This window comes from Scleropages formosus, chromosome 11 (assembly GCF_900964775.1).
Source record: "Scleropages formosus chromosome 11, fSclFor1.1, whole genome shotgun sequence".
NCBI lineage: Eukaryota > Metazoa > Chordata > Actinopteri > Osteoglossiformes > Osteoglossidae > Scleropages > Scleropages formosus.
The window spans coordinates 4,323,861-4,348,228 of NC_041816.1; the positions used below are offsets into that span (position 1 = coordinate 4,323,861).

General features: G+C 45.2%; 1 protein-coding gene across 4 annotated transcripts in view; it reads left to right on the forward strand.

The window, feature by feature from the left end:
• The window catches only part of LOC108934638 (DENN domain-containing protein 5A-like), a 45,685-nt gene that overhangs the window by 9,092 nt on the left and 12,225 nt on the right, over positions 1 to 24,368 (forward strand). The window contains exons 1-9 of one of the 4 annotated variants that reach the window (XM_018752597.2): positions 9,697 to 12,621; positions 13,525 to 13,596; positions 14,503 to 14,612; positions 15,015 to 15,681; positions 18,551 to 18,738; positions 19,957 to 20,271; positions 22,473 to 22,688; positions 23,477 to 23,711; positions 24,006 to 24,095. In XM_018752597.2, the coding sequence (XP_018608113.1) occupies positions 13,575 to 13,596; positions 14,503 to 14,612; positions 15,015 to 15,681; positions 18,551 to 18,738; positions 19,957 to 20,271; positions 22,473 to 22,688; positions 23,477 to 23,711; positions 24,006 to 24,095 (1,843 nt within the window). In that variant the 5' untranslated portion in view covers positions 9,697 to 12,621; positions 13,525 to 13,574. Of the gene's footprint in view, positions 1 to 9,696; positions 12,622 to 13,524; positions 13,597 to 14,502; positions 14,613 to 15,014; positions 15,682 to 18,550; positions 18,739 to 19,956; positions 20,272 to 22,472; positions 22,689 to 23,476; positions 23,712 to 24,005; positions 24,096 to 24,368 lie in introns of those variants that run through there. The other 3 variants (XM_018752595.2, XM_018752596.2, XM_018752598.2) reach the window with 3 other exon arrangements.

Genomic DNA, 24,368 nt, shown 5'->3' on the forward strand with positions numbered 1-24,368 from the left:
TTCAACAAAAGGTCTGTTACTAGTCAAACACAGATTGACATAGGAGATTTTGGAGTGTTCATTGAGAGGGTAAAATGCTGTTTTCTTATCTGCCAGAAACGAGTGAGTTGAAACAGTGGAAGCTGAATGAGATCAGCGATAAGCCATGTGCCTCTGTCGTTGCCAAAAGGCTTTGCCTTTCTCACCTTCCACAGGGGACCTTCTCTGTTTATTACCTGGGAAATGGAAGCAGTGCCTGCCTGCAACTGCAGCACTGCAGACAGGGTTGTCGTGTCATCTCTGGGCTTTTGACGTGTGTGTGTGTGTGTGTGTGTGTGTGTGTGTGTGTGTGTGTGTCAGCCTGAAGCGCAGAGGCATCAAACTGATCTGCTGGCCCCAAAAGATGTTCTTAAAGTTGTGCTCCATGCTCTGAGACACCTCCTCTGATACATGAGCTGCACCGGCCAACGAATAAAGCAAATGATTACTTTAACACTGTTAAACACTGTCTGCAGCATCTGGAATTAATTTATCATTGTCAGATGTGCAGAAACATTGCTCACCAATACAGAAGATTGTCTTCTTGCAGCAAAACTTCTTTTTAAAATAATTCGCAGAGCAAAATACTGATATTGACTTTCACATCACTTGATGGGTTCCTATTCCTCCATGGGTACAAGGAAAGCTTACATGCTGCATCTAGACGGTCAGATGTAGTGCAGGAAGTGTATAGGAAAGAAAGTGGCTTGTTTCTGTGGCAAGTATTTTTTTCTTTTCACTGTTGGCTCTGGAGGAGGGAAACCTGGGGGGGGATGTTGTCTTTAGCATTAAAGCAGAGATGATCTCATGGCTGAACGATCCCGGGGCCCTGCGCTGTGCTTTCTCTCCATCTCCTGCCTGTCGTCGTACTGCGATCCCCCAGGGTGACGGAGAGAATGGAAGTTGGTATCCAGGCCCTATCGGACCACTCGGGGTGATGGCCAATGATCCTCCTGCCCACTCTGCCATTGCACGCATAGCTCAGATATTGTGAGAGTGCCGTAGAGACTTGTTCCTCCGTTTCCTGTCATTTCTGGACTCGGAGCAAGAATACTGGCAAGCCTTCAGGTGCCTTTTATGTCCTCTGTATTTTTTAAAGACTTTCATTGGTGCTCTGAAGGACCACTGTGCAGTGGTGTGTACTATGTTCACGATGACCATATTTTTTGCAGAACTCCTTTTTCCCTGTCTGCTTTGGCAGTGCTATGAAGGGAGAAGCTGGACGTGTTTTGACAGACCTCTTCCAAGGGAAAGAGGGGGCCGTTGCTGTAATTATCCAAGTCTGCTCCGGGGGGCCCGTGTTCTGCGGGGCACTTCCTGTCTCTGCGGCTAAAATTTATTTATTTTTCTTTATCTGTTACGGAGAAGTAAGCTTCAGACAAGGCCTTCCCAGCATCAGACCGGCTAATGTAGTTTTTCTTCTTGATGAAATCAACATATATATTCATTGTGAAACTTCTGCAAGGGCTTTTTCAGAAAGGCTGTAGAGCTTCCTTTAGCAGATGTGACGATGCTGCAGTAATTATTGTAGTTGTCTCAACTGTGGAGCTGGTCTGTGGCCCTCCTTGTATCTCACTGAGGTAGACTGTGCCCAGCTGCCTGACAAGTTTAATGTTTATTGCTGTCTCCTGTGGGCAAATGTGGCAACAGTTACAGTTTTCGTCCATTCATTTAGTAGATGTTTTTTTCCAAAGTGACTTGCAGTGTTAAGGTACTTGCAATTATTTACCCATTTATACAGCTGGGAAATTTTACTGGAGCAATTTAGGGTAAGTACCTTTCTCAAGGGCATTGCAGCCGAAGGTGGGAATCAAACCTGCGATCTTTGTGTCCAAAGGCAGTAGCCATAACCGCTATGCTACTGGCTTCCCCTTGAGTTATTTGTAGCTCCCCATCCTCTGCTGGACCATTCGGCTGCAGAGGATCAGACAGTGGTTTGGAGAGATGCATTGCAGGTTTTCATCATTGTAATTATTTACCTGGCATATTTTTCCAAGGCAGCTCAGTGTTAGGTTTGTGCACTAAGGTAGTTAGATTGATATACTCAATTATGCAGCTGGGTCATTTTTACTGGAGTAATTCAAGGTAAGTAGATTGATCAAGGGTGCTATAGCAGGAGTCAGGATTCAAACCTGGGTCCTTCAAATGGAAGTTGGTGGATCTAAACACCACAATATCTGCTCCATCCTTGGTTCTTACAGTGCTTTGGTGTCCTCAAAGGGAGACCTGCAGGGGACAGGCTGTACCCTACTGCTGGGGGAGTGTTTCTGTACTCTTTCAGTATAGGTTTAGGGCTCCTGAGCCTCCAGAACCCTTGTGCTCCTGGTTTAGGAGGTGGTTTCCTTCTGCTGCTGCCACTGATGTTGGCAATCTCATCTGACCTGGAAGCAAAGCATGTGAGCCTCTTTCATCTGCTGGAAAAAGAGGCCCCAGGCAAGTGGAGTGAATGGAACAGATACACAGGCAACTGGAGACAGGGTACAGCAAGCTGGAAGTCTCTGTAGGTCAGCTTTTTACCAGCCACCCAATCCATAGCAGACACTGGCCTTTCCCAACCACTTAGTGTGATGTTTAATGCTGTTATCTGTGGCAGCGAAATGGTGCTCGTGCGTTTTGCGTAAACCTCAAATATTGTGACTTTGCCTTCAGGAAGCATGAGTTTTGCAGTTTTTGGTGCAGTTATAACTGGAAAGTGAGGTATGAGTCAGACTGAACTCTGTGTTTGGACAGAGAAGGAATGTGCCTGGAAGACTGTAATATGTGGAGAACAGTGGGTCTCACACACACACACCCATGGCTTTGTGAGCTGCAGGACTGAGGATCAGGGTGATAGCAGTTGCTCTCTGCTGCTCAGGCATCTTGCTGGGGCATCCCTTTGTTATGTCCCCAAGGGTTTTATGTGCTGGAAAACATTTTCTGGCAGAGTAGGGCGCAACTGCCTATTGAGCAATGGAATGTTTATCCTTCCATGCTTGCAGCTGTATATTCCGGGGCACATTTTCAACAAATCAGAACGGCTGTGTTCCAAATGACATCTCTTGCCAAATATATCAATTTCAAGCTGTTCTGGCAGGGAAACACCCTGCGCAATCCATTCATGGGTGGACCAGTGCAGTGCTCGGGACTGAACAGATCAGAACCTTATGTACGTGGAGTTATTTAGTTATAACAGTAGTGACTGTCCTGCATGTTGTTAGTTTTGCTCATGGTCAAAAGCTGAGGAGCACAAGTTTCCTGGGAGAAGCAGCTCTGCTGGCCGTGCCGTGGATCCAGGCACATGTTGTCGCTCAATAGTTCTGTAACTTTCATGCAGTGTTGCCACATTCCAGTGTTTTAGATAGAATGTAATGAGGTTTCCAGGCCCCCATACACTACCCCTCTGTGGGTAGAGTCTCTCTGATTGGCCAGTCCCTGGTTCAGACTGTCTCTCATTGGATCTTTGCAGCTGTCTCCTCCAAAAAGTTAATCCCCCCCCCCCATTCTAAAGCATCTAATGTAGAGCAAGAACAATTTCGTTTTCTTGAAGCTTGGATCTTGGGTACAGTGAATTTCGTGTTTCTCTATACAGAACCATCAACACTTGTATATGAGCTAATTCATAGAGTTCTGTGCATTCTACAGTTTTACTTGTGGAGAAAGAAAATGTGTAAGGGAATTGGATTTGCACTGTTTCTGTCCCTTGTGATTTGTTACAAATCTCAGTAACTTGCAAATAAAAATAAGCATGGCAGCATGGTAGTGTAATGGTTAAAGATGGTGCCAGCTCTTGCTGTAGTACCCTAGATCAAAGTCCTTACCTGGAATTGATACAGTAAACATTACCTGGCTTTATAAACGGATAAATAATTGTAAGTGATGTGGTGTAAAAACACATCATTGTCAGTCCCCTTGCAATGTATTAAAAAAAAAAAATTGGTAGGAGGGTATGAGGATTTGTCTATCCTGTGTTTTATGCACCTACCTGAAAGATGAACCTCAGCGCAGCAAGTGGTAGGCAACAAACTGGGTTTACTTGAGTCACATGTCTGCAGCTATGTCTCTTTCTCTTAATGTAATGCATAAATTGTACTCTTGCTGAGATGTATGTGGCTTTGGACAAAAGCGTCTGCTAAATGAATAAATGTAAATAAATATGCTAGTATGTAGTTACGGTTTCTGATATCTATCAACATCATACGGTAAAATATTATTTGGAAAATAAAGGTGGATAATAAGACAAGTATATGTATTGAAAAAAGAAAAAACTCTGAATGCAACTGCCACTGCAGTACTTTGGGCAGCACGTGATGTAAGTTTGCGACAGACCCTCCTTCTCCCTTTGTCTTCTGCAGTGGCTGTTTGCAGGGTAAAGGAGTAATTAGCATCTGTGTGGAGGCTCTTCCAATTCGAGTGACCTGATTGGTTGCCCACTGCTCCGCTGTGCCAAACCAGACCCCTTAGGCACCCAAAGGAGCAGAGTGCTTTGTTCCCACGCATACATCCTCTCTCTCACACTCACACACACACACACACACGCACACGTCCGCTGACAGACCCCTACAACTCATTCTACCCTGATAGAGTATTTGCAGGCACCACAATTCCTCCCAACAATATATGTCTGCTCTCTCTGCCTTTTTCAGTCAAATTCACAACCTGTTCATAATTCATGGAATTGGTTTAGTGTTTTAAGCTGCGTGACTTGGCTCCCGAAGGTGTGTTAAATTCTGAAATTTTAAAAAATAAATTGTTCCACCACTCTTTCCCCTGGAGCACGAGCTAATGATCGTCTTCAAGAGGGCAGGTTTGATGTTTTTACTCAAGGCAAAATGGTAATGGTACTATTCCATACAAAATGAGACGACCAATGAATGCTTAAGCACTTGAGAAACATTTACTGTAGATACATGTATAATTCACTTGAATAAGTTATGTATGTAAAAAGTTGTAACATTTTCCCGAGTTGCAATTATGATGGTCTTTTTGGACTAAAATGTTTGGTGTAATCAGATCTTCACTTCAAATCTGTAGATGTGTCAGTGTTTCACTCGATGCAAAATGATGTTTTCAGCAGATTTTTTTTTGTGTATGATACAAGCCGGAATGTGCAGCAGACTTGTTGTGACCTGAACGATTCTGGGAGTTACCATGCTGTATGTCACTTGAGCTAGGTACCTAACTTGAAGTGAGATTTCCAGCAGTGAAATGGGTGAAGATGATGAAAGCATCCTATAAGCAACAAATAATAACGGTAATAAAATAACCCTGCAACTAAGAGTTTTCTGGTAGGCATGCTGGAAATGATGATAGTGCAGTTTTATTATTGTTATTGACCTCTGGTTAATAACCCTTAAAGTCATTTCATCAGCAGGGCCTCGTATTGAAAACAATGTCATTAAATTGTAAGAGAACGGGATCTTGAGCAGCTCATTTATGTAATCACTGTGAAATGTATAGTGTTACTGAATGCTTCATTTGCAAAACCATTCCGGTGGTTCTTTGGATTGGGCTCTCGAAGCACTAATGCAGTGTAAAGAGGAGACTTGACCGTGTGGGGAAAAACAGCCCTCCTGCGTTCTTTAAGGAAATCCTCTGGCTCATTTTCTCTCCATCGCCCTCGGTTACAACGTGAACGCGTTATCCGGGACTCGCGATCCCGCTTATAGCCTTGCCTGCAGCATGCTCCTGCAGAGACCGGCAGCAGACGGCGATTTTGTTCTTTTGCTCTGCGCTTTGCTGTTTTGAGGCAGGAACTTCAAGAAAGGTTCCTTAAAATGTGCGTCAGTGCTCGCGATCAGCAACTGACTGACCGATCACCTTGGGTCTCTTGCCAAGAGCACTCGGGCATGGTCTCATGACAGTCAGTGTGAGCCTCTTAGCTGGAGATGACATGAGAATAGAGCTGCAGGGCTGCTTTTATGTACTGCTTCTTTGAGATTGCGCTGTTGTGACCCACCCATTGTGTAGAAATGATGTTCCTGAGCAAAGCCTGCTCAGCTGACACGACAAGCTGCGACTAGTTAATTTCAGAGGGGTGTTACTATCAGGGCTTTGCCTTGTTTTCTCTCTCTATCTTTCACTCTGACACTCTCTTCCTCCATTCCAGCTTGTGGCTTCTGTGTCACTGCTGGTAAGACATGAGCTCCGTGAAGCGTGTCATGCAAATGGCATCCGCTGTAGCGCCCGACGGGTCACATGTTAGAGCCCTTTCACCTCAAAGCCTCATCTTAATGTTACCAGTGAACACACCGCACTCTGAGTGAGGAAATGGTTCTATTTCCTCCGTACTTGAAGGACTTTCTTGAAAAAGTTCATTCTAAGTCAGCTCTGCTGTGTTGCTGTTTCCTGGCAGACTGTACTGAGCGTGAGCGCATCTGAACATGGGAGGATGTGGTAGCTCTCTGAGGGTAAATATGATGAGGAGCTCAGTTAATACTGTCCCTGGGGAAGCCCTGAGCCCATATCTGCACACCTGGGCTATGATTCCCCTAGCTGGCTGCTAGTTGGTCCTTGAGCACATCACCATGACTGCAGGTGTCTGGTGTTCTATGGACTTGCTGGTGCCTTTTTCTAAGGCTTGTCCTCTCCACCTGGTGTGTGGTTGGGGCCTTTCTTTGTGTTGGCTGTTTTTGGAGGTAGCCATCCCAACTGGGTGGCTTCAAACGGATATCGCTTTGGGTTTCGTTGAACCCTCAACTTTTCCATCCACAGCTATTCATATAGTCAACACTTACACAATGTGTGCTGTGTAAGGGCCATCTTGTTTATTTTGAAATCTTGCTTAAACTGCCCCATATGTTGAGCATGTTTGTCGCTCAGTTGTCGTCTTGTACAGTGCTCTAGCTTTCTACTCCTTGCCCTCAGCCTTGCGCAAGGAGGGGGCTTCACGATAAAGTTCTTGCAGAAGCAGTTGCACAGAAGAGGCCCGGCACTGCATGGTTGCAGGTCACGAACTCATTCGTGAATGAAGATGCAGCCCTGAGAGCATCATGGCCTTCCTTCTAGCAAGGGTTTTGGCCTGGAAGGGGAGCCATGACTAACTGGCATTTGTGTTTGGGAAGCCCCTCGTGTGGAAGAGTGCTTTTTCAAATGTGGTTTGGTGCTGAAGATTGTATGCCACGATAAAGTGGCTTGTGGAGGACGGCTTTATTACCTCATCTTCTAACTAAGTAAATGCGTCACCACCACACAGAGCAGGGATATTCTGAGCCAGCCACTGTTACCAGTTTCAGAAGCATATGGTCTTCACAGTGTGTGACTCAAACAGATATCAGATACAGTTCTTGTCCAATTGCAGGAATCAGTCAGTCAGACAAGCTAAACCGCAAATGGCGTTTCACCTCCTGCTCTGAGAACAACCCCTGATTTCCAGGGAATGCTGTGAGGAAGCAGAGGAGACCTTTAGATATAAGAGAAAGTTAGTTCGGTTTGATCTGTAAGTAGCTATAACTGGAGCTGCTGAAAACCCTTTTCATTTCAGAGTAAATGGATAGAAAGTTCTGCATTGACCCTCAGAAGCCTTTTGTGGTAATTTATGTAGATGAGTTGTTTATCAATCCCGGGGCTGTCAACATACTCACTGCATTATACCAGACTTTTAAATATAGCAGGATATCTTTTCCTTGACAGGTCAAATGGAGCTCTGTGGCTTTCATCCTGTTGCTCCCTATTGAGCAGCACAGCTGAAAGGAATCCCTCAATGCCGATGCTTTCCCCTCCGATAACAGAGGCATGGGTTGCATAGCTGTGCACTGCCTTTGGTATCAGTTTCACCTTGAAAGATGCTAAAGCGAGACTTCACATTTGTTTGGAGTGGTGTGAATGTTTTGTTTTTTTTTTTCTTCTTCTTGTTGACTGGCAACGAACTCCTTTTTTTGTTTTTTTTTTTTTTTTTTTCCCTGCTGACCACCTGAACCACATTGGCCCAAAATACGTTTACCAAGTGAGTACGGAGCCAAGGGCCATTAAAATACCACCGTTACCAATGTGAAATGAATGATCAGAAGGATGTACCATGGTTCTTGTATTCATGCTGATAAACCACCACTTACATATAAATTTCCATTTATTAATTTAGGGGGGTGCGGTGGCACAGCGGATTTGGCCGGGGCTCGCTCTGTGGTGGGTCTGGGGTTCAAGTCCTGCTTGGGGTGCCTTGTGACAGACTAGCGTCCCGTCCTGGGTGTGTCCCCCCCCCCCCCCCCAGCCCTGCACCCTGTGTTGCCGGGTTAGGCTCCGGCTCACCCCTACCCTACTCAGGACAAATGGTTGTAGACAGTGTGTGTGATTTATTCATTTAGCTAATACTTTTCTCCAAAGCATCTTACAATGTTAAGATACTTGCAACTATTTACCCATTTATACAGCTGAGTAATTTTACTGGAGAGATTGAGGGGTAAGTACCTTGCTCCAGGGTACTACAACTGGAGGTGAGGCTCGAACCTCTAACTACTAGACTCCCCGCTCCCCCTGCACTATTCATTACTACTATCGAGCCAGAACAATCATACAACAACATTTTTATTTGAAGGAGGTGATATCTGGTTGGTTCTGTAGGAGGCGTGAGCAACTGGTTTGTCTTATTTGTTCTTTTCTCATTTAATTTTAGAAGTACGGTTATCCAAATGCGCAGAGGATTCAAGCCAGGCTCGGAGACTGACTGCCTGTGTTCAGAGTTATGAATGCCCCTCTCATATGCTGCTTTATTGTGAGATCTGTTTGAAGGGTAAAAATCAGGGTGTCTTGTTTCACTTCCCCTCTCAATGAGAGGTGAGGTCTGCCTCTCTGAATCTTTAAGGATATGAAGGATATGCAGTCCTGTATAAGTCCACAGATGATGTTTGCCATCAGCTTTCTGTTGCTACACGTTCTGCATTTTTAGATTTGGGTGAATATAGTAAACTTGACCTATTGTCATGCTCTCAGGTAAGCAACCCACTCCGGTTGGAGGTCAGACAGGGCTTTCCCACATTTATATTTGTCCTTGTCACTTTAAGATGTTCAGGGGGCAGTTTGCTGTAGGAGGGGTTTATGTCAGCTCTCTCTTCTGATTGGTCCCACCGCACGCCGTCCATTGCGACATCAGTACTCTGCTTTGTGCCAAGAACACACAGCTCTGTCGCACCCGTGGCTGCTGCTCACCGCACGTGTAACATGACCAGTCATCAATCATCAGATTTTCGGAGAGGTGACTGTGTTCGAAAAAGGAGTCTGAGGCTGTGCTGAGTGATGTCAGCAGGCTTCTCTGACATTGAGGCTTTCTGTACACTACATTTCAGTTATTGAAACACATTATTATTGTTTTATTTATTAATTGGGGTACGGTGGCACAGCGGGTTTGGCCAGGTCCTGCTCTCCGGTGGGTCTGGGGTGCGTGTTTTGCAATGGACTGGCGTCCCATCCGGGGTGTGTCCCCTCCCCCTCCAGCCTTGTGCTCTGTGCTGCCGGGTTTGGCTCCGCTTGTTGTGACCCTGCTCAGGACAAACGGCTTCAGATAGTGTGTGTGTTTATTAATTTGTTCTTTTTAGTATGATTAGGTCCTGCTTTTGTCCAAAGCCACTTACAACGTTAAGTTTGTATGATTTATCCCTCTGGGAAAACTTACAATATACAGTCTACACTGAATGCATTTTTTACACCATCACAGATAAAACAGGTTGTATATATAAACAAATGCAAGCACTTTGAAATGTACTTTCTCATATTATGACTTTATATGTGACTAAATACTAGTGTTTTTTTCCTTGTTTGTTTTTGGATATTAATTCCATAGTTTTTGTCTCTGGCCCCCAGGGTGTGTGATAAAGGTCAAAGCAGCAAAGACTCTTTCTGCCTTGATATTAATCCTAAAGCAACTCTAATGTGTCAGATTACGTCTCTGCCATCAGCGAATGAGCCTCTTTCACTGTGCAGCTCACTGTAAATGCAGCTCTTTCTCTGAGATGTCATTGACTTGAGGACGCATACGAATTTGACTTTGGGTGTGGGGCGAACAGCCATATTGCTCAGTTTGTTCTTCGCTGTTCATCACTGCTGATGAGTGATTTCACTGGCGTGTGGATGCGTGAGCCATTGTAAGATGTATATGGCAGTGTAAGTGAATAAGGTGTGGGAGAAAAGTGCTGAATGAATAAAGGTAGTAAATGATGATAAATGGCTCTTAATCACATGAATGGTGAAAATGTCTATGAATCCTGTAAAATTCAGGGTTGTCAAAGTGTAATATCATGGGAAAAAATAGTATGGTAGAAGAATGTGTGTCCTTTTTTGTAATTTGAGCTTTCAGAGCAGCTCTGGTTAACCCTTTCTTGGAAAGGTCCCATAGTGTAGAATAACACGAGTAAAAGAGATGCTCAAAACCTGGCCATGATGGTGTGAGTAGCGATCAACCATTTGACACAGAGATGTTATATCAGGCATAAAGGCCTAGATTGCTGTCTCTCTGATCTTGTCACACTATCTAGTTGGACAACTTGGGGTTGTACTTGCGGTTTTTGCAGTCAAGGATGTCCAGGTGCCGTCTAGACAGATCCCAAATGTTCAGCACAGGGTTGATGATCTCACTTTGGGTAGATGCAGTCCACCCTTGGAAATGCGTGAATCAGCAAGTTTGAAGTAAAAAGTAATTTCCTCATTTTTAATCAATCTTACCATCTTCCTCTGTTGTAGGAAGATGTTGGTAAGGCATGGAATTTTCTGAGGATGCCATTTACCTAAGTTTTGATGTTGGGCCGAGACAACATTTCTGTAATTCTCAACATTTTCACAAGAGCTGCAAGTAACAAGTCTGCGGCTTTTGGAAAATCACAGAATCTCCCAGGGCTTTGTATTGGCACCTGCGGTTTACACTTTGGTTTTTCAGCGTTAGTCATCTGCATAAGTGCCGATTCTGAGCCAAGCGAGTCGTCATCATGTTTTCACCTTGACTAAACCGCGTTATTTTCGCTGACAAGTTCTTTATCATCCTGTCCTCGTCCCCTTTCGCCTTTTGCTCTCGCACGGCGGCATCACGATGTTCACACACTTTCCAACATCACGTTTCCAGCCTTTAAAGGGAAATACAAGGGGTCCAAAGTCATCTTATTGGCTCAGAGCCTTTGGCAGTGACAGGTCTAATTTCTCTACAGGCCTTTATTTTAAATGAAAATGATAACATTTTTGCAGGTAAACCTACTTAAAAATTATGTAATGTTACCCATTGTGCCATTGTAGTTTGCTGGTGTCAAGGCTCCGGCTGCCTGAATTGTTGGCATGTTCCTTGCTGAGACGCACTAGCTCATTGCAGCCTTTTTCCTAGAGTGAAAGTGACAGTGTTGTGTGTTGTCTTGGTGATGGAGCCATTGGAGCGCAGCGTGTTGAAAATCACGGGAACGCCTTTGCTGCGTGTGGCTGTCGAGCAGGCAACCGGGGATGCGTCACGGGTGCGTCTTAGGTGAGGCCGTCAGAGCGGCTCTGCCTCCTGCGCGTGTCGTGACTCGGGGTGGTGTTATCGTCACCGTGGGCCACGGCTGATATCCATGAACATTCAGACACGGATTTCCAGAGGGCGGGCAGGCTGTCTGGTGGGTGGATTCACGAGGGAATGCGGCGGCCTCGGTGTCATCGTGAATCAGCAACGTCTTCGTGAACCCCCATCCTCCTCTCCCTCCCACTCGTGTTCTCTCCCTCAGCCTTGGGCTGTGAGACAGTGTGGCTTGTGTGTGAGATGTGATGGAAACTCCACAGGAAAGTACAGGGTGAAAGAGCTCAAAGGGGTGAAATGCGAGGGGACGTGAGGCTCCATGAGGACTCGGAGATGAACGTAGCATGAATAAGGATAGAGCTCTAGCTCTGGCTCTGGCCTGGCCCACTTCCATCAGCTGTGTCCTTTTCTCCTCATATGGCTCTGGTTCGCTCCACACCGTCTAGGACTTTTCATCAACATAAGCTGCTGGTGTAAACCAACATACTTTTTGTGGAATCCTGATTTTATTTCCAGCTCTGCTGTTTTCTTGTGGCTGCAACTTGTGACCATTATAACAACGAGTGCCTCTGTTCGTATCCCTGTTTTTAGTTTCGGTGTTCTCCGAGCGGGAAGGAAGGATGCTTTTGGGATTAAAGGCAGCTCAGGCAGCTTGTGGCATGAAACCCGGAGTGTGTTTGGACAAGGCCCCTAGCTGTCATCCATCACCTGGGTGTATTGACTGAGTGCAGGGCTCCTGCAGTCATGCTTGCAGCGCCATCCTTAATCTGTTTTCTTCCAACATGCAGGCTCCTCTATTGATTCTGATCACATTGTCAAAGAAGGGCAACAGCCCTGATTTTTATCACAGCAGTGTAATGTCATTGATACCGGTCAGTCATGCGACGGCGAGCTCGAGGGACAGTGCCTGCCAGTGGCTACCTCAGATATTTTTTTTTTCCAGATACATGCAATTTTTTCCCCTCCTACAAGAAATGTTTTGTCATTCAGCCTTCTGGTGCTATGTGATGAATACCATGCGGTACCGTTTTCTTGCTCTGTCATTATATTTTTATAATGTGAGTAGACAGAGCAGGTTGTAAGCTCAAAAGTGTCGGTCTGTTGCACACTGTCCCAGACTTTGCCCTGGGAAGTTTCAGTTGCAGAGGGTCCAAGTGACAACGGTAAGTCTTTGTACACCACACAGCCGCTCAGAAGTTCTCAACCTCTGGACATCCGACAGAAATTCAAATAAAGTTGTATTTTTTCCCCTTATTTTCACAGGCACTTGCCATCACTTCATCTTAGCCATCCTCTTTTTAAACCAGCTAATTTTGACAATATGTGGCTTATACTGTTTTTATATATAGTATCAGTCAAATATACACTTCCTGATTTTTTTTTTTAATCTTCTCCCCTCTTAATTGATAGCTTTTGTGCTGTAAGTTTCTGTACATACTTGTATAAATTGAAAGTTATCTCTAAGTCTTGCATGCCTTATATCCCCCATTTTTTAAACAGCTGCACAAACCCGAGGCATGTATTTGTGTCTAAAGGTATTTTGACTGATACTGTGTATAGATACATTGAAATCTGAATCCAGAAATTAGTACATAATGTGTTTTGTTGCGTGGGGGGTGCGGTGGTGCAGTGGGTTGGACCACAGTCCTGCTCTCTGGTGGGTCTGGGGTTCGAGTCCCGCTTGGGGTGCCTTGCGACGGACTGGCGTCCCGTCCTGGGTGTGTCCCCTCCCCCTCCGGCCTTACGCCCTGTGTTGCCGGGTAGGCTCCGGTTCCCCGCGACCCCGTATGTTATGAGCGGTTCTGAAAATGTGTGTGTGTGTGTGTGTGTGTGTGTGTGTGTGTGTGTGTGTGTGTGTGTGTGTGTGTGTGTGTGTGTGTGTGTTGCAGTTCATAGTAAAACTCAAATCACTTGGATTTGTTTCCTACAGGTCAGCTGGTTTAAAAGCAGTAGCGAAGCGGAAACCGTCTGCCTGTCCCTCGGGATGCTGGGACTGGAGCTCTGCTCTCACAAACTATTTGCTCTCCCCAGTCATGTGATTAACTGTTGTTTTATCTATTGTGTAGCTTTATGCCAGTATATTCAGGCTACTAAACACAACGATGGGGCCAGGCGAATGTCGGCGAGTGCAAATGAAGGTAACCCTCCCTCCAACACCCTCGCCCCGCACCCAATGGTTCCTTTATCTTCTTTGCTCTGCTTGTGCCCTGTAACCTTTAACCTGATGGCCCTTCATTCACAGCACCTTCTTTTTTTTTTTTTTTTTTTTTTTTTTTTGTGAATGTCTTTGAGATGAGCTCTTCTCCGCAGGTGGAGGGAATTCGGGGAGAAATTCTGTCCGCCCTTTTGCTCTTCCTAATCTCACGTCAGCAGCTACTGTATAAATGAGCCAATCTGAAGCACTCAACACTGTCTAGGCCTTAAGCATCCAGTGCTGCTCACACTGGTCTCACTGGTTTTTGCTTGGTCAATGTCTACTTGCCTGCTCATTCACTACGAACCACCGTCTTCGTGTGCACATTGCCTCTGCTTGAGTTTTACTACTGTTTGAGTCACTTGCATTTTGTCTTGATTGATGTGAATGGTTGTTTTTTTTTTTTTTTTTTTTTCTTTTATTTGGTTGTGGGTTTTTGCTGTATTGCTGAACATGCTGCCACCTTTCCATACAAGAGAAGAGATGGAGCCATCCATCTCCTCTCTGCAACATATCACAAAAGGCTACGTTTGAGTGCGACTTACAAATCTGGCTTCACAGATCTTTGTGTTCCCCTTTAAATTGTTTGGAAATGATTTACATTTTCTCTTCTGGCTTCTATGCAAAATCCAGTTTGCATTATGGAGGTGGCAGCGCCTTATGCAGTATGACTTGTTCTCTCACAACTGTTCTCACTTCCTTGTTTCCCGTGGGCGGTGTCTAGTGCCTCGAGCTCATCTCTGTTTTGGATGTTTCATCAGTGTTTAACTTTTGCTTGTCTCATGCACCACCCTAGTGCCCTGATCCCTGTCCCTTTGTCTTTTTTTTTTTTTTTTTTTTAATTCTCCAGGTGAGAATTTTGACCAAAGTCCTCTGCGGAGAACTTTCAAGTCCAAGGTCCTAGCACACTATCCTGAGAATGTGGAGTGGAGTCCTTTTGACCAGGATGCTGTGGGCATGGTTCGTGTCTCTGGGTGCAGTTTAAAATACATGACCTGAGGAGGAGGGGGGGATGTCCTACTGAGATCTAGCCTTTTAATTTTGTCCACTCCAGAGAACACACATTTTTCAGTGCATCTTCAAAACTGTGCATGTTACAATGCTGAGTACTAATGCACCTTACAAAGACATTCTGAGCTTTTGAAACGATACCACGTGTTTCATGGTGGAGTTTGGGAAAACTTCCCAGAATTCCTAGAAATATACCCAAACACCTTTTTTTTGCTGGGTCTCAGGAGGATACAGAGTTGTCTAGTTCTCTGAATATGTAACAGAGAATGTTTAACTGTACTAGAATGGTTTAATGCCATCAGTTTACTGTTGTCCTAAAGTGACGTGACACATTGCTCTCCTTCTACCTAGCTCTGCATGCCGAAGGGGTTGTCGTTCCGAACGCAGGCGGACAGCCGTGAGCCCCAGTTCCACTCCTTCATTATCACGCGGGAGGATGGCTCGCGCACCTATGGCTTTGCCCTTACCTTCTACGAGGAGGTGACAAGCAAGCAGATCTGCAGTGCCATGCAGACGCTGTACCATATGCACAATGCTGAGCAGTATGATATCCTGCATATGCCTTCTGCGACCCCCACTGGAATCGAGGACTCCCATGGGCTCCTTCAAGCCTCACCCTCTATTTCCCGCCTACAACGTTTCAACTCCTACGACATCACCCGTGACACACTTTACGTCTCCAAGTGCATCTGCCTTATGGCGCCAATGGCCTTCCCGCAGGCCTGCCGGAAGGTCCTAGAGCAGCTCCACCAGGCTGTCTCCTCAGCCCAGCCGCCACCACTGCCCCTGGAGAGTTACATCTTCAATGTGTTGTACGAGGTACCGCTGCCCCCACCTGGGCGCTCCCTCAAGTTTTTGGGTGTGTACAGCCCTGTGGTGTGCCAGCGACCGAGTACGAGCGAACTGCCACTCTTCGAGTTCCCGCTTGGCGACATGTTCCAGTTGCTCGGGGTTGAGAACGTGCTCCAGCTGTTCACCTGTGCTCTGCTGGAGATCCAGATTCTGCTCTACTCCCAGCGTGAGTCTGTCAAACCCTCAAACCCTTTCTACACTCTGCCTTGAGGAGGAAGTCCTTAGCTGTAAAAGAACGCCTTTCCCTCATCGGTGTGGCCTGTACTGTTAATTATGACATTTTCTTAGATTTTAGTGATTGACATTCATGATCAGCTGTCTTTGCACATTTAAATTACATGTAGTTAAAGTGCAATTTTGGTGGCTCTTGGAGATCGCAGTGGTCTTGGCATCTGTTTGGGGAATTTACTTCTTGACATTCATTAAAAGTTGTTCAGTGTCTTATGAATTAGACATTCAGGGACATTTTTGAGTGGCATCCTGTATCATACTAAAGACTGCTTGCGTCTCTCTGTGTCTTGCGTTTTGGTCTGCTTGACAAAAGGGGTCCTACCGTGCTGCCTGCGGTTTCACGTTCTGGCTAAGACACAAAACTCTGTGGTCTCGCAACTGCCCATTTCTTCAGTGTGTACTGGTGGGATATCAGACTCTGCGGAACAGTTTTTAACAACCCTAGTTGACCCCAGACTCTTACCAACCCACTACGTGTTTGTTTAAATAAGGCTGTTAGTTATATTATAAAAACGGTTCCTTAAAGTCTCAGTATTCATGTTGCTTTGAGTCAGAACAGCAAAAGTCACAAATAACTGTAATGTCAATTCGCCAGTGCACATTTGAGCTTTAAGCTTTAATCAGTTACACCTACTGTTCTAGGCAACACTATTGATTTTTCCCCCCCAGTGTAGTCTACCGTGATTGTACAAAATACACACACACACACATCTTCAGAGCCGCTTGTCCCATATGGGGTCACGGGGAACCGGAGCCTACCCGGCAACACAGGGCGTAAGGCCGGAGGGGGAGGGGACACACCCAGGACAGGACGCCAGTCCGTCGCAAGGCACCCCAAGCGGGACTCGAACCCCAGACCCACCGGACAGCAGGACTGTGGTCCAACCCACTGCGCCACCGCACCCCCTTTGTACAAAATAATAATTCCTTAAAATTCATGATGTAAAATAAAATGTATTTAATCAGACTTTCACCATGGAGCTATTGGTTTTTGGTGGAAAAACTTGTCAGTCAATACGTCACATCTTTCCTTTCTTGCATTATTAATCCCTTCGAAGGCCGTTTGTCACGAACTGATTCTTGTTTTGAAAGCAGCAGGCTCTGTCCTCGCTGCGCTCCAGGTAAGAAACATAAGGAGACCGGAAGCATATGGCAAAGCCTTACAAGGCGAATGAACAGGAGGGGAGGCTGTTTTGCAGAGTACAAGGAGCATCTTCAGGTGCACTGCTGTAGTGTTGCCAAGCAACACACTGAGCAGGAGGAGGAAGTGTTGCATCATGGATTTGATTGGTTGGAAGTGACATCATCTGCACTCAGCCTCTGCTGCAGAAATGCGAGCAAAGTGTTATGAGGAATTAAACGTGCGACATTAGAAGATATTGGGGCCTGGTCCGGGTGTGCATCGGAAAAATTGGTTGCACAATAAATTTATTGGGGGGGGAGGGGAACGGGTGTAAACTAGACACAGATGTTTCAGGATATTTTCATTTCTTGAAGGTGATGTCTGATTTTTCCCTTCTGTACTTTTCTGCTCTGTCATTTGGTCAGTTATTACTAGTTACTGATTGCTCCTTGTGTGACCCAGTGCTAAGAGAGACACGTGAGGGGTGCAGGTGGCGTGTTGGCAAGATGACAGTTCTACTTGTCACTTCCCCGTATTACCCTTAATTGAGGTGCCTATCCTTAATTGATAAAGTAACACAGCTATATAAATTGGTAAATCACTAAGTTGCTTAGTTTGCAAACTTTACATTATAAGTCACTTTGGAGAGAAGTATCAACTAAACGAATAAGTAATAATACCAAATGCATGCTATTCCACCAGTTTCAAAGGGTGATGTCTAAAGTTCCGTTCAGTGTGAGATTCTCTTAGGCTACAATTAAATGAGCCCTGTAATTAATTACCTGACAGCGCTGACACCTCAAGAGTCCTGGCCTGGTGCTCCGCCAAACCTGATGTCTGTCTGGCACCAGGAGGCTGGTGCAGAGGCTGCGTTTTGTGTCGAAAAGGCTGTCCTTTCCGCTAGAAGTGGGAGGATAGATGGATTAGTATTCCTGTCCCTGGGTCGCCAGCCTGTTTCTGGGGGACAAATTCAAAGCAGGAGGAAACGTGGGCAGACAGGGACCCAGGCTGAAGAGGCTCTGTTTAGGGAGTGAGCAGAAAGAAGTGTTCTCTCTTGGCAACAAGGCAACAAATTCAACAGCTATACATATAGCTCATAGTTTATTAATATGGAAGTGCTGCTGTAAACTTGGTTAAATGTTTCTGCTTGGATTCTGGTGGAATAATAACCTTACTGTCTTAAGTTTGTATTCCTGTGAAGAACAGAGGCTATTTGTCTTCATCCAATAGGCAGGAAGTCATCACTCCTTTGTCCTGTAAATAGGTCTCTGTGGGCTCTAGAGCACTTCAGAGTCAAATGATCCGGCCCGAGTGCGGTTGTAGAAGCATTCAGGGATTCGTTTCCCAAGAAACGTATAGAGTTCAGAAGAATAACCTCAGCTTTGCATGCGTTTCCGATACTCTTGCGCACTGTCGGAGGACCACTTTGTCGTTTCCTGCTAAGCGTCACCCTGTTTAATTACTTTTGTAAACAACCCTGAGACTTTGTACATATGGAAGAACATGACCAGACAGTTATGCAAAGTAGGCCTTGTGGGACCAATATAATCTATATGAATTCATGAATTAGACCTTTGGGTTTTAGTATGTTCTGGCAATCTAAATGATGAGTGAAATTTCCTAGGTGTTAGGACCTCTTCCATTCCAAACTGAGTGTTCTTCCATACTCTGTGTCCTGCAGATTACCAAAGGCTGATGACTGTGGCTGAAAGCATCACGACCCTGATGTTCCCCTTCCAGTGGCAGCACGTGTATGTACCCATCCTGCCAGCATCACTGCTGCACTTTCTGGACGCTCCTGTTCCCTACCTGATGGGCCTACACTCCAACGGGCAGGATGACCGCTCCAAGCTGGAGCTCCCTCAAGAGGTAGGCTGCTCTTTCCCTACGCATGAGGCACGTGGTAAATTGTTTTACACCCTCCATGTAAGCTAGCACTCTCTTGATGGATGTGAATATGGTACTCTCTGTGCTTACCTTTTGCGAGCTGTGAAATAAAAGCAATACAAATTCATTGTTTTCGGCACCAGCGCTCTGTCTCTCACACTCCAAGCCCTTTTTCTTCATGTACTGTGTAAATTGCTGGAATTTGAGAAATGTTTGCTTTTGTCACTTTATTCTGCTGATGCCTACGTCCTTGGCAAGTTATAACTTCTGTGTTAGCATAAAGGAGTTTTAGAAGATGCATTGATTTGTCACGATGCACTACAAGTAGAGCTGTTCTGAGTTCACAATTTACAAGTTTTTACACATCTACTTGCTGGCTGAGGTTACTGTGATAAGTCAAATATGAGGGCAATGTGTGTGGGGTGGCAGGACTATGGATAATTGCACTATGCCCAGTGTTTACTCTGCCCTACCCTCATCTTTGTTTCCTGTCTCATATTGTCAGTACAGGAATGGTATGACATAGTTGGAAAGATATTGGGGCCTTACAGAACAGATTGTGTGTGTGTGTTTAGATTTTTGTCAAAAGATTGAGCTTGATTGTAGCATTCTTTCAGCCTTCTGAAGGATTTCTGTTTCCTGGAAAGTTTTTTTTTTTTTTTTTTTTGTAATATTGGAAAAGGGAAGGTACAATGCTGTATGGCTTTGTCATTTGTTACCTTTTTAAATATAAATGAAATTAAGATGAATTAGGAACTCTTTTTAGAATTCCTTTCACTTTGACTTGAGTTACGCAGTCATTTTATGTTACCTCCGACCTACGTTATCTGTGCTGGTGTAAACGTGCCTGGGATAACAGACCTCTGAATTGATCTAACCAGTGTGGTCTTTACTGGGCTGGGTATGTTTTTTGTACGTGTTGGTTTTAAGACATTTGGAGTCTTACCATTGTAAACAGTGAAAATGCATGAGAGGGGACTGAAGCTCGTGAGTCATAAGTATTTGCTGTGTTTGGTCTTGGATTGTGTGGAAATCAAAGCAATATTTATTGCGATATATAATTTGGCATGATTCTTCTACCAAGGTGGTGTCTTATCCTTATGGATTGAAAGATGGTAGGAAAAAAACTAGTTTTCCCTGGGATGGTTTAACTGCAGTATGACATTATGTGATTAGAGGCAAGTAACTTTTTTTCCCTAGGCCAACCTGTGCTTTGTGGACATTGACAACCACTTACTTGAGCTACCGGAGGACCTGCCACAGTTCCCCAACAAACTTGAGTTCATCCAGGAGATCTCTGAGGCACTGATGGCATTTGGCATCCCACCGGAGGGTGACCTTCAACGGGGTGAAGGCATGGCCAAGCTAAAGGGCTTCCGCGCATGTGACGTGGTCTCAGATCGGCGCAACGGCAATCTGGCAGGATCGCCGCTGAGCTCCTATTTGCTGAAGGAGAATGAGACCATTGCCCGTCTGCAGGCACTGGTCAAAAGGACTGGAGTCAGCCTTGAGAAGGTGAGTGGGAGTCAGGCGAGATGCATTCATTCACCTCAAGACACAGGACCTCATTGTCAGAATGTAGGGTCCAGTGTTTACGTGCAGTGTTTGCCATCTCAAAGGACTCGACAGACCACCGTCTCTCCTGTCTATGTAATCATCATATACTGTATTTGTTCTGAACTTGACATCTTAAATCTTAAAATTTTATAATCACATTAAGTGCAGAATAAAGACTCTTTTATTGGATGGAGGCTATTCAAATATCTATACGCTAAGAAGGTTGTGAGGAGCATCTACGGTTAACCTGAGCGACATGGCTGGGAATGAACCGAAATCACCCTGCTACCAAACCACGGCATGTGGACCTATTCAGGCACACATAGCTACACAAATTGCAGCTCACTTTGAGCGTGAGCAGTTGAGTTACAGGTCAAGTGCTGGGATACCAGAGATGTAACAAACAGGCAAATCCTTGATCAGAAGCTTGTCCTGCCCAGTGAATTTAAGCTGCTTATCTGTGGTGGTGACCTTGTCCATCTCTAGACAGGCTACATTCTATTGTCTTAATTTACATCATGTTTAGCACCTCTGTTGTATAACTGCTGCTTCTGCCACCGAGGTCATGACCCGCATTCTGACCAGAATGGTAGTTTCAAAACTCGGCTGTGAAATTCTATTAATGTCTTTCTGTCTCTCAGCTTATTGTTTTAAACAAACCAAACTCATCTAAGGTCCATCCTCAAAGGTTAGTGCTTCATAGCCCCTCTAGAAATTTGAACTCGCAACGTTCACGTTCCCAGTAGTGTCAACATGCGGTGTCAGAGACAGAGTTGCAGATCCTGTCTGACCTTATGTCTGAAACGTCCTGTGTGTCCAGCTGTCTCCCCCTCCATGTTTCGTTCCGTTTTTGGAGAGCTGCTCAGTTCAAATGGACATGGCTTGACCACAGATTAGGAGAAGAATGTGTCATTTAACTCATTTGGTTTCTTCATCAGTCAAAATGATGTGCTCACTTCCTCTCCGAGGCTCATGTTGCCCCCCCCCGGTCAAACCTGGGACGCGTGAAAAAGATAACACTAAGTGACAGCCTCTCCCCCCTTTCCATCTCTCGCAGCCTCCAATGTCCCGACGCATCACGTCAAATTAAAAAGAGCTCAGCGCACAAAACAGGCTGTAGTATTTGCATAACTGGAAGCAGGAAAATGCACACCATATTGTTATTTAAAATAATTTTCTCAAGCAGCCTGGTTTAAACACAGTCACAAATATGCCACCTTGTGTTTATAGGATTCGTTTTAAATAAGCACTTTTATATTATAATCACATAAATGTAAAAGCATTTTTATCTGGGCAGGGATGATTTTCTTTTTTTTTTTTCCTTAAAGAAAAGAGAACTAGTAATGGCAATAATGAGACATTTTTGCTGATCTATTTTCTTGAGTTTTGCCAAGTATTCTGAGGAAGATTAATAGTGTTTTTTTTTTTTTTTTTTTTTTAAACAGAGGAAGATTTGATTTGTAAATGTTTTTAAAAACTTAACTAGGCCAGCATGCTGTGGTTTAGTACTTAAGTTTTGTGTTATCAGCACATTTTTGATTTATTATAATAGGTTAGCTATGGATTTTATTTTCATAGTTGGCAGTGTGTCAGCCCAGGATGGTGGTAGGGGTTCTCTGGACCGTGTCTGTTAGAGGAGGAGGAATCCTGAGGTACTGTTGGTGGACCTGCTGGCAGCTTGATGAGGACAGTTTATTCCTTTTTAATTGAATTCATTTCAGTATGTTGGATATTTACCTACTATGTACACTGTTGTGAGGGGGTGCGGTGGCGCAGTGGGTTGGACCGGGTCCTGCTCTCCAGTGGGTCTGGGGTTTGAGTCCCGCTTGGGGTGCCTTGCGACGGACTGGCGTCCCGTCCTGGGTGTGTCCCCCTCCCCCTCCGGCCTTACGCCCTGTTACCGGGTAGGCTCCGGTTCCCCGTGACCTCGTATGGGACAAGTGGTTCTGAGAATGTACACTGTTGTATATGTTAATTTGCCTTCTTGTGAACATTCTAATAAACACCCTGGTTTAGTGTTCCGAATATGAATATAGATGTGTTGGTATGCAGACCTGTGGCAGTAATGGTCCTAGTGGTGATATGGCTGCTTTTGACAGCCTTGAGCTCAGTCACACATATGTATAACCAGTATTGTGGTCCGCTCAACATCCCCACAGCTGGATGTGAAGGAGAGTCCCAGTAGCAACAAGGACCTGAAGTTGCAGTGCGACGAGGACGAGCTGCGTATGCACCAACTCAACATCCGTGTGCGTGAGATCTTTGCCAACCGTTTCACGCAGATGTTTGCCGACTACGAGGTGTTCGTCATCCAGTCCAGCCAGGACAAGGATTCGTGGTTCAGCAACCGGGAGCAGATGCAGAATTTTGACAAGGTGAGAGGTGTACGGCCCAATGTACCGCAGCACTGGGCTCAAGGCTTTCAGTTCTGGCTACAAACCATTCTGTTCTGTGAATGTACTCACTTAATGTCTTGGCTCAGTGGTTGCCAAGCCTCAAACTGGCAGTCTCCAGGGTTTGTGGGCTTTTATTCAAAGATCTGCCTCTTTAGACACAATTAAGTATTTTTGGCACAATTAATACAGCACATGCAGTTGTAAGCATCACGCTGCTGTGGTTTTTCGTGCAGAGTTTTACGTGTTATGGGGGCGCAGTGGGTTTGACCAGGTCCTGCTTTCCAGTGGGTCTAGGGTTCAAGTCCTGCTTGGTGTGCCTTGTGACAGACTGGTGTCCCATCCTGGGTGTGTCCCCTCCCCCTCCAGCCTTACACCCAATGCTGCCGGGTTAGGCTCTGGCTCCCCGTGACCCTGCATGGGACAAGCGATTTCAGATGATGATGTGTGTGTTTTACGTGTTACGATTTTATCTGTATATTTTGAGTAAAACGATTGTATGCTACACGAAATGAAGCTGATTCCGTGATGAAAGTTGGAACAAAATCCTCTATGGCCTGTTGATTTCTGGGACAACACAAGTGAATGTCTTGCTTTTCTTCCTAGATAAAGTAAGGCAAATGGTAAACAAAGTATGTACTCAAGTCGTTTCATCGCCTTGAATTTTTCAGGATCTTGTAAAAATGACCCTGTGCCCTCTGGTTTAGTCAATTATGGCTCAGTGATGGGTAAGGAAAGCTCAGTGTACTTTGCCTTTTTGTGTTCTCTAGGCCTCCTTCCTTTCAGACCAACCGGAGCCCTACCTGCCCTTCTTGTCTCGTTTTTTGGAGACACAGACATTCGCCTCCTTCATCGACAGCAAGATCCTTTGCCACAATGAGGAAGATAAGGAGCATGCGCTCCGGGTGTTCGATGCCAGGGTGGACAAGGTTCGCATGCTGAATGTCCGGACGCCCACGCTGCGCACTTCCATGTACCAGAAGTGCACCACCGTCGACGAGGCCGGTGAGAACCAAGGGGACGCACTCCTCTTAGTCTCTGTACACCTTAACGTTTTCCTTCATTGAAAACTGTTGTCTTTGTTTTGGTGTTCCTTCAAGATAACATTGTACTGTAAAACTACAAATTAATAGAGACGATGTGCTGAAGGCTGAGGAAGCTGAATAAGATGTCAAATGTGTCCCCTGTCTTAGCCTGTTTCCTATAAGACCTGTTTTTGGTAGTCTTGCATGACATTTACTGAGACAAGGGTATGACAGTATGGAATGCTTCTTGTTGATAAACTGTTTTTGTTTTCAGAGACGGCTCTCAAAAAGCGCTTTGACAATGTCAGTCTGATAGCCATTCCCCCTCACTCCATTGACCCGGAAAGTCACGACGCTCCCATTAGTAATGACACGTCCTCCTTGTGTCCGACTGGTGTCTTTGGGTGGTGGTTCTCAGGATGCATGGCACCACTGCAGTATGGGAACTAAAACCAAGCAAAAATCAAAACCCTCTCTCCTTGCTCCGTACATGTGTTTCCATCGTAGTCTTTAAACAAATCACTTTTTAATTTTCTGCTATCGGATTTCAATCTCTACACTTAAATCTCAGTAATGAGATTCTGAACAAATCTGATCCCTGTAATTTTTTTCCCCAAAGGTGCTAGGGGTGATTTAA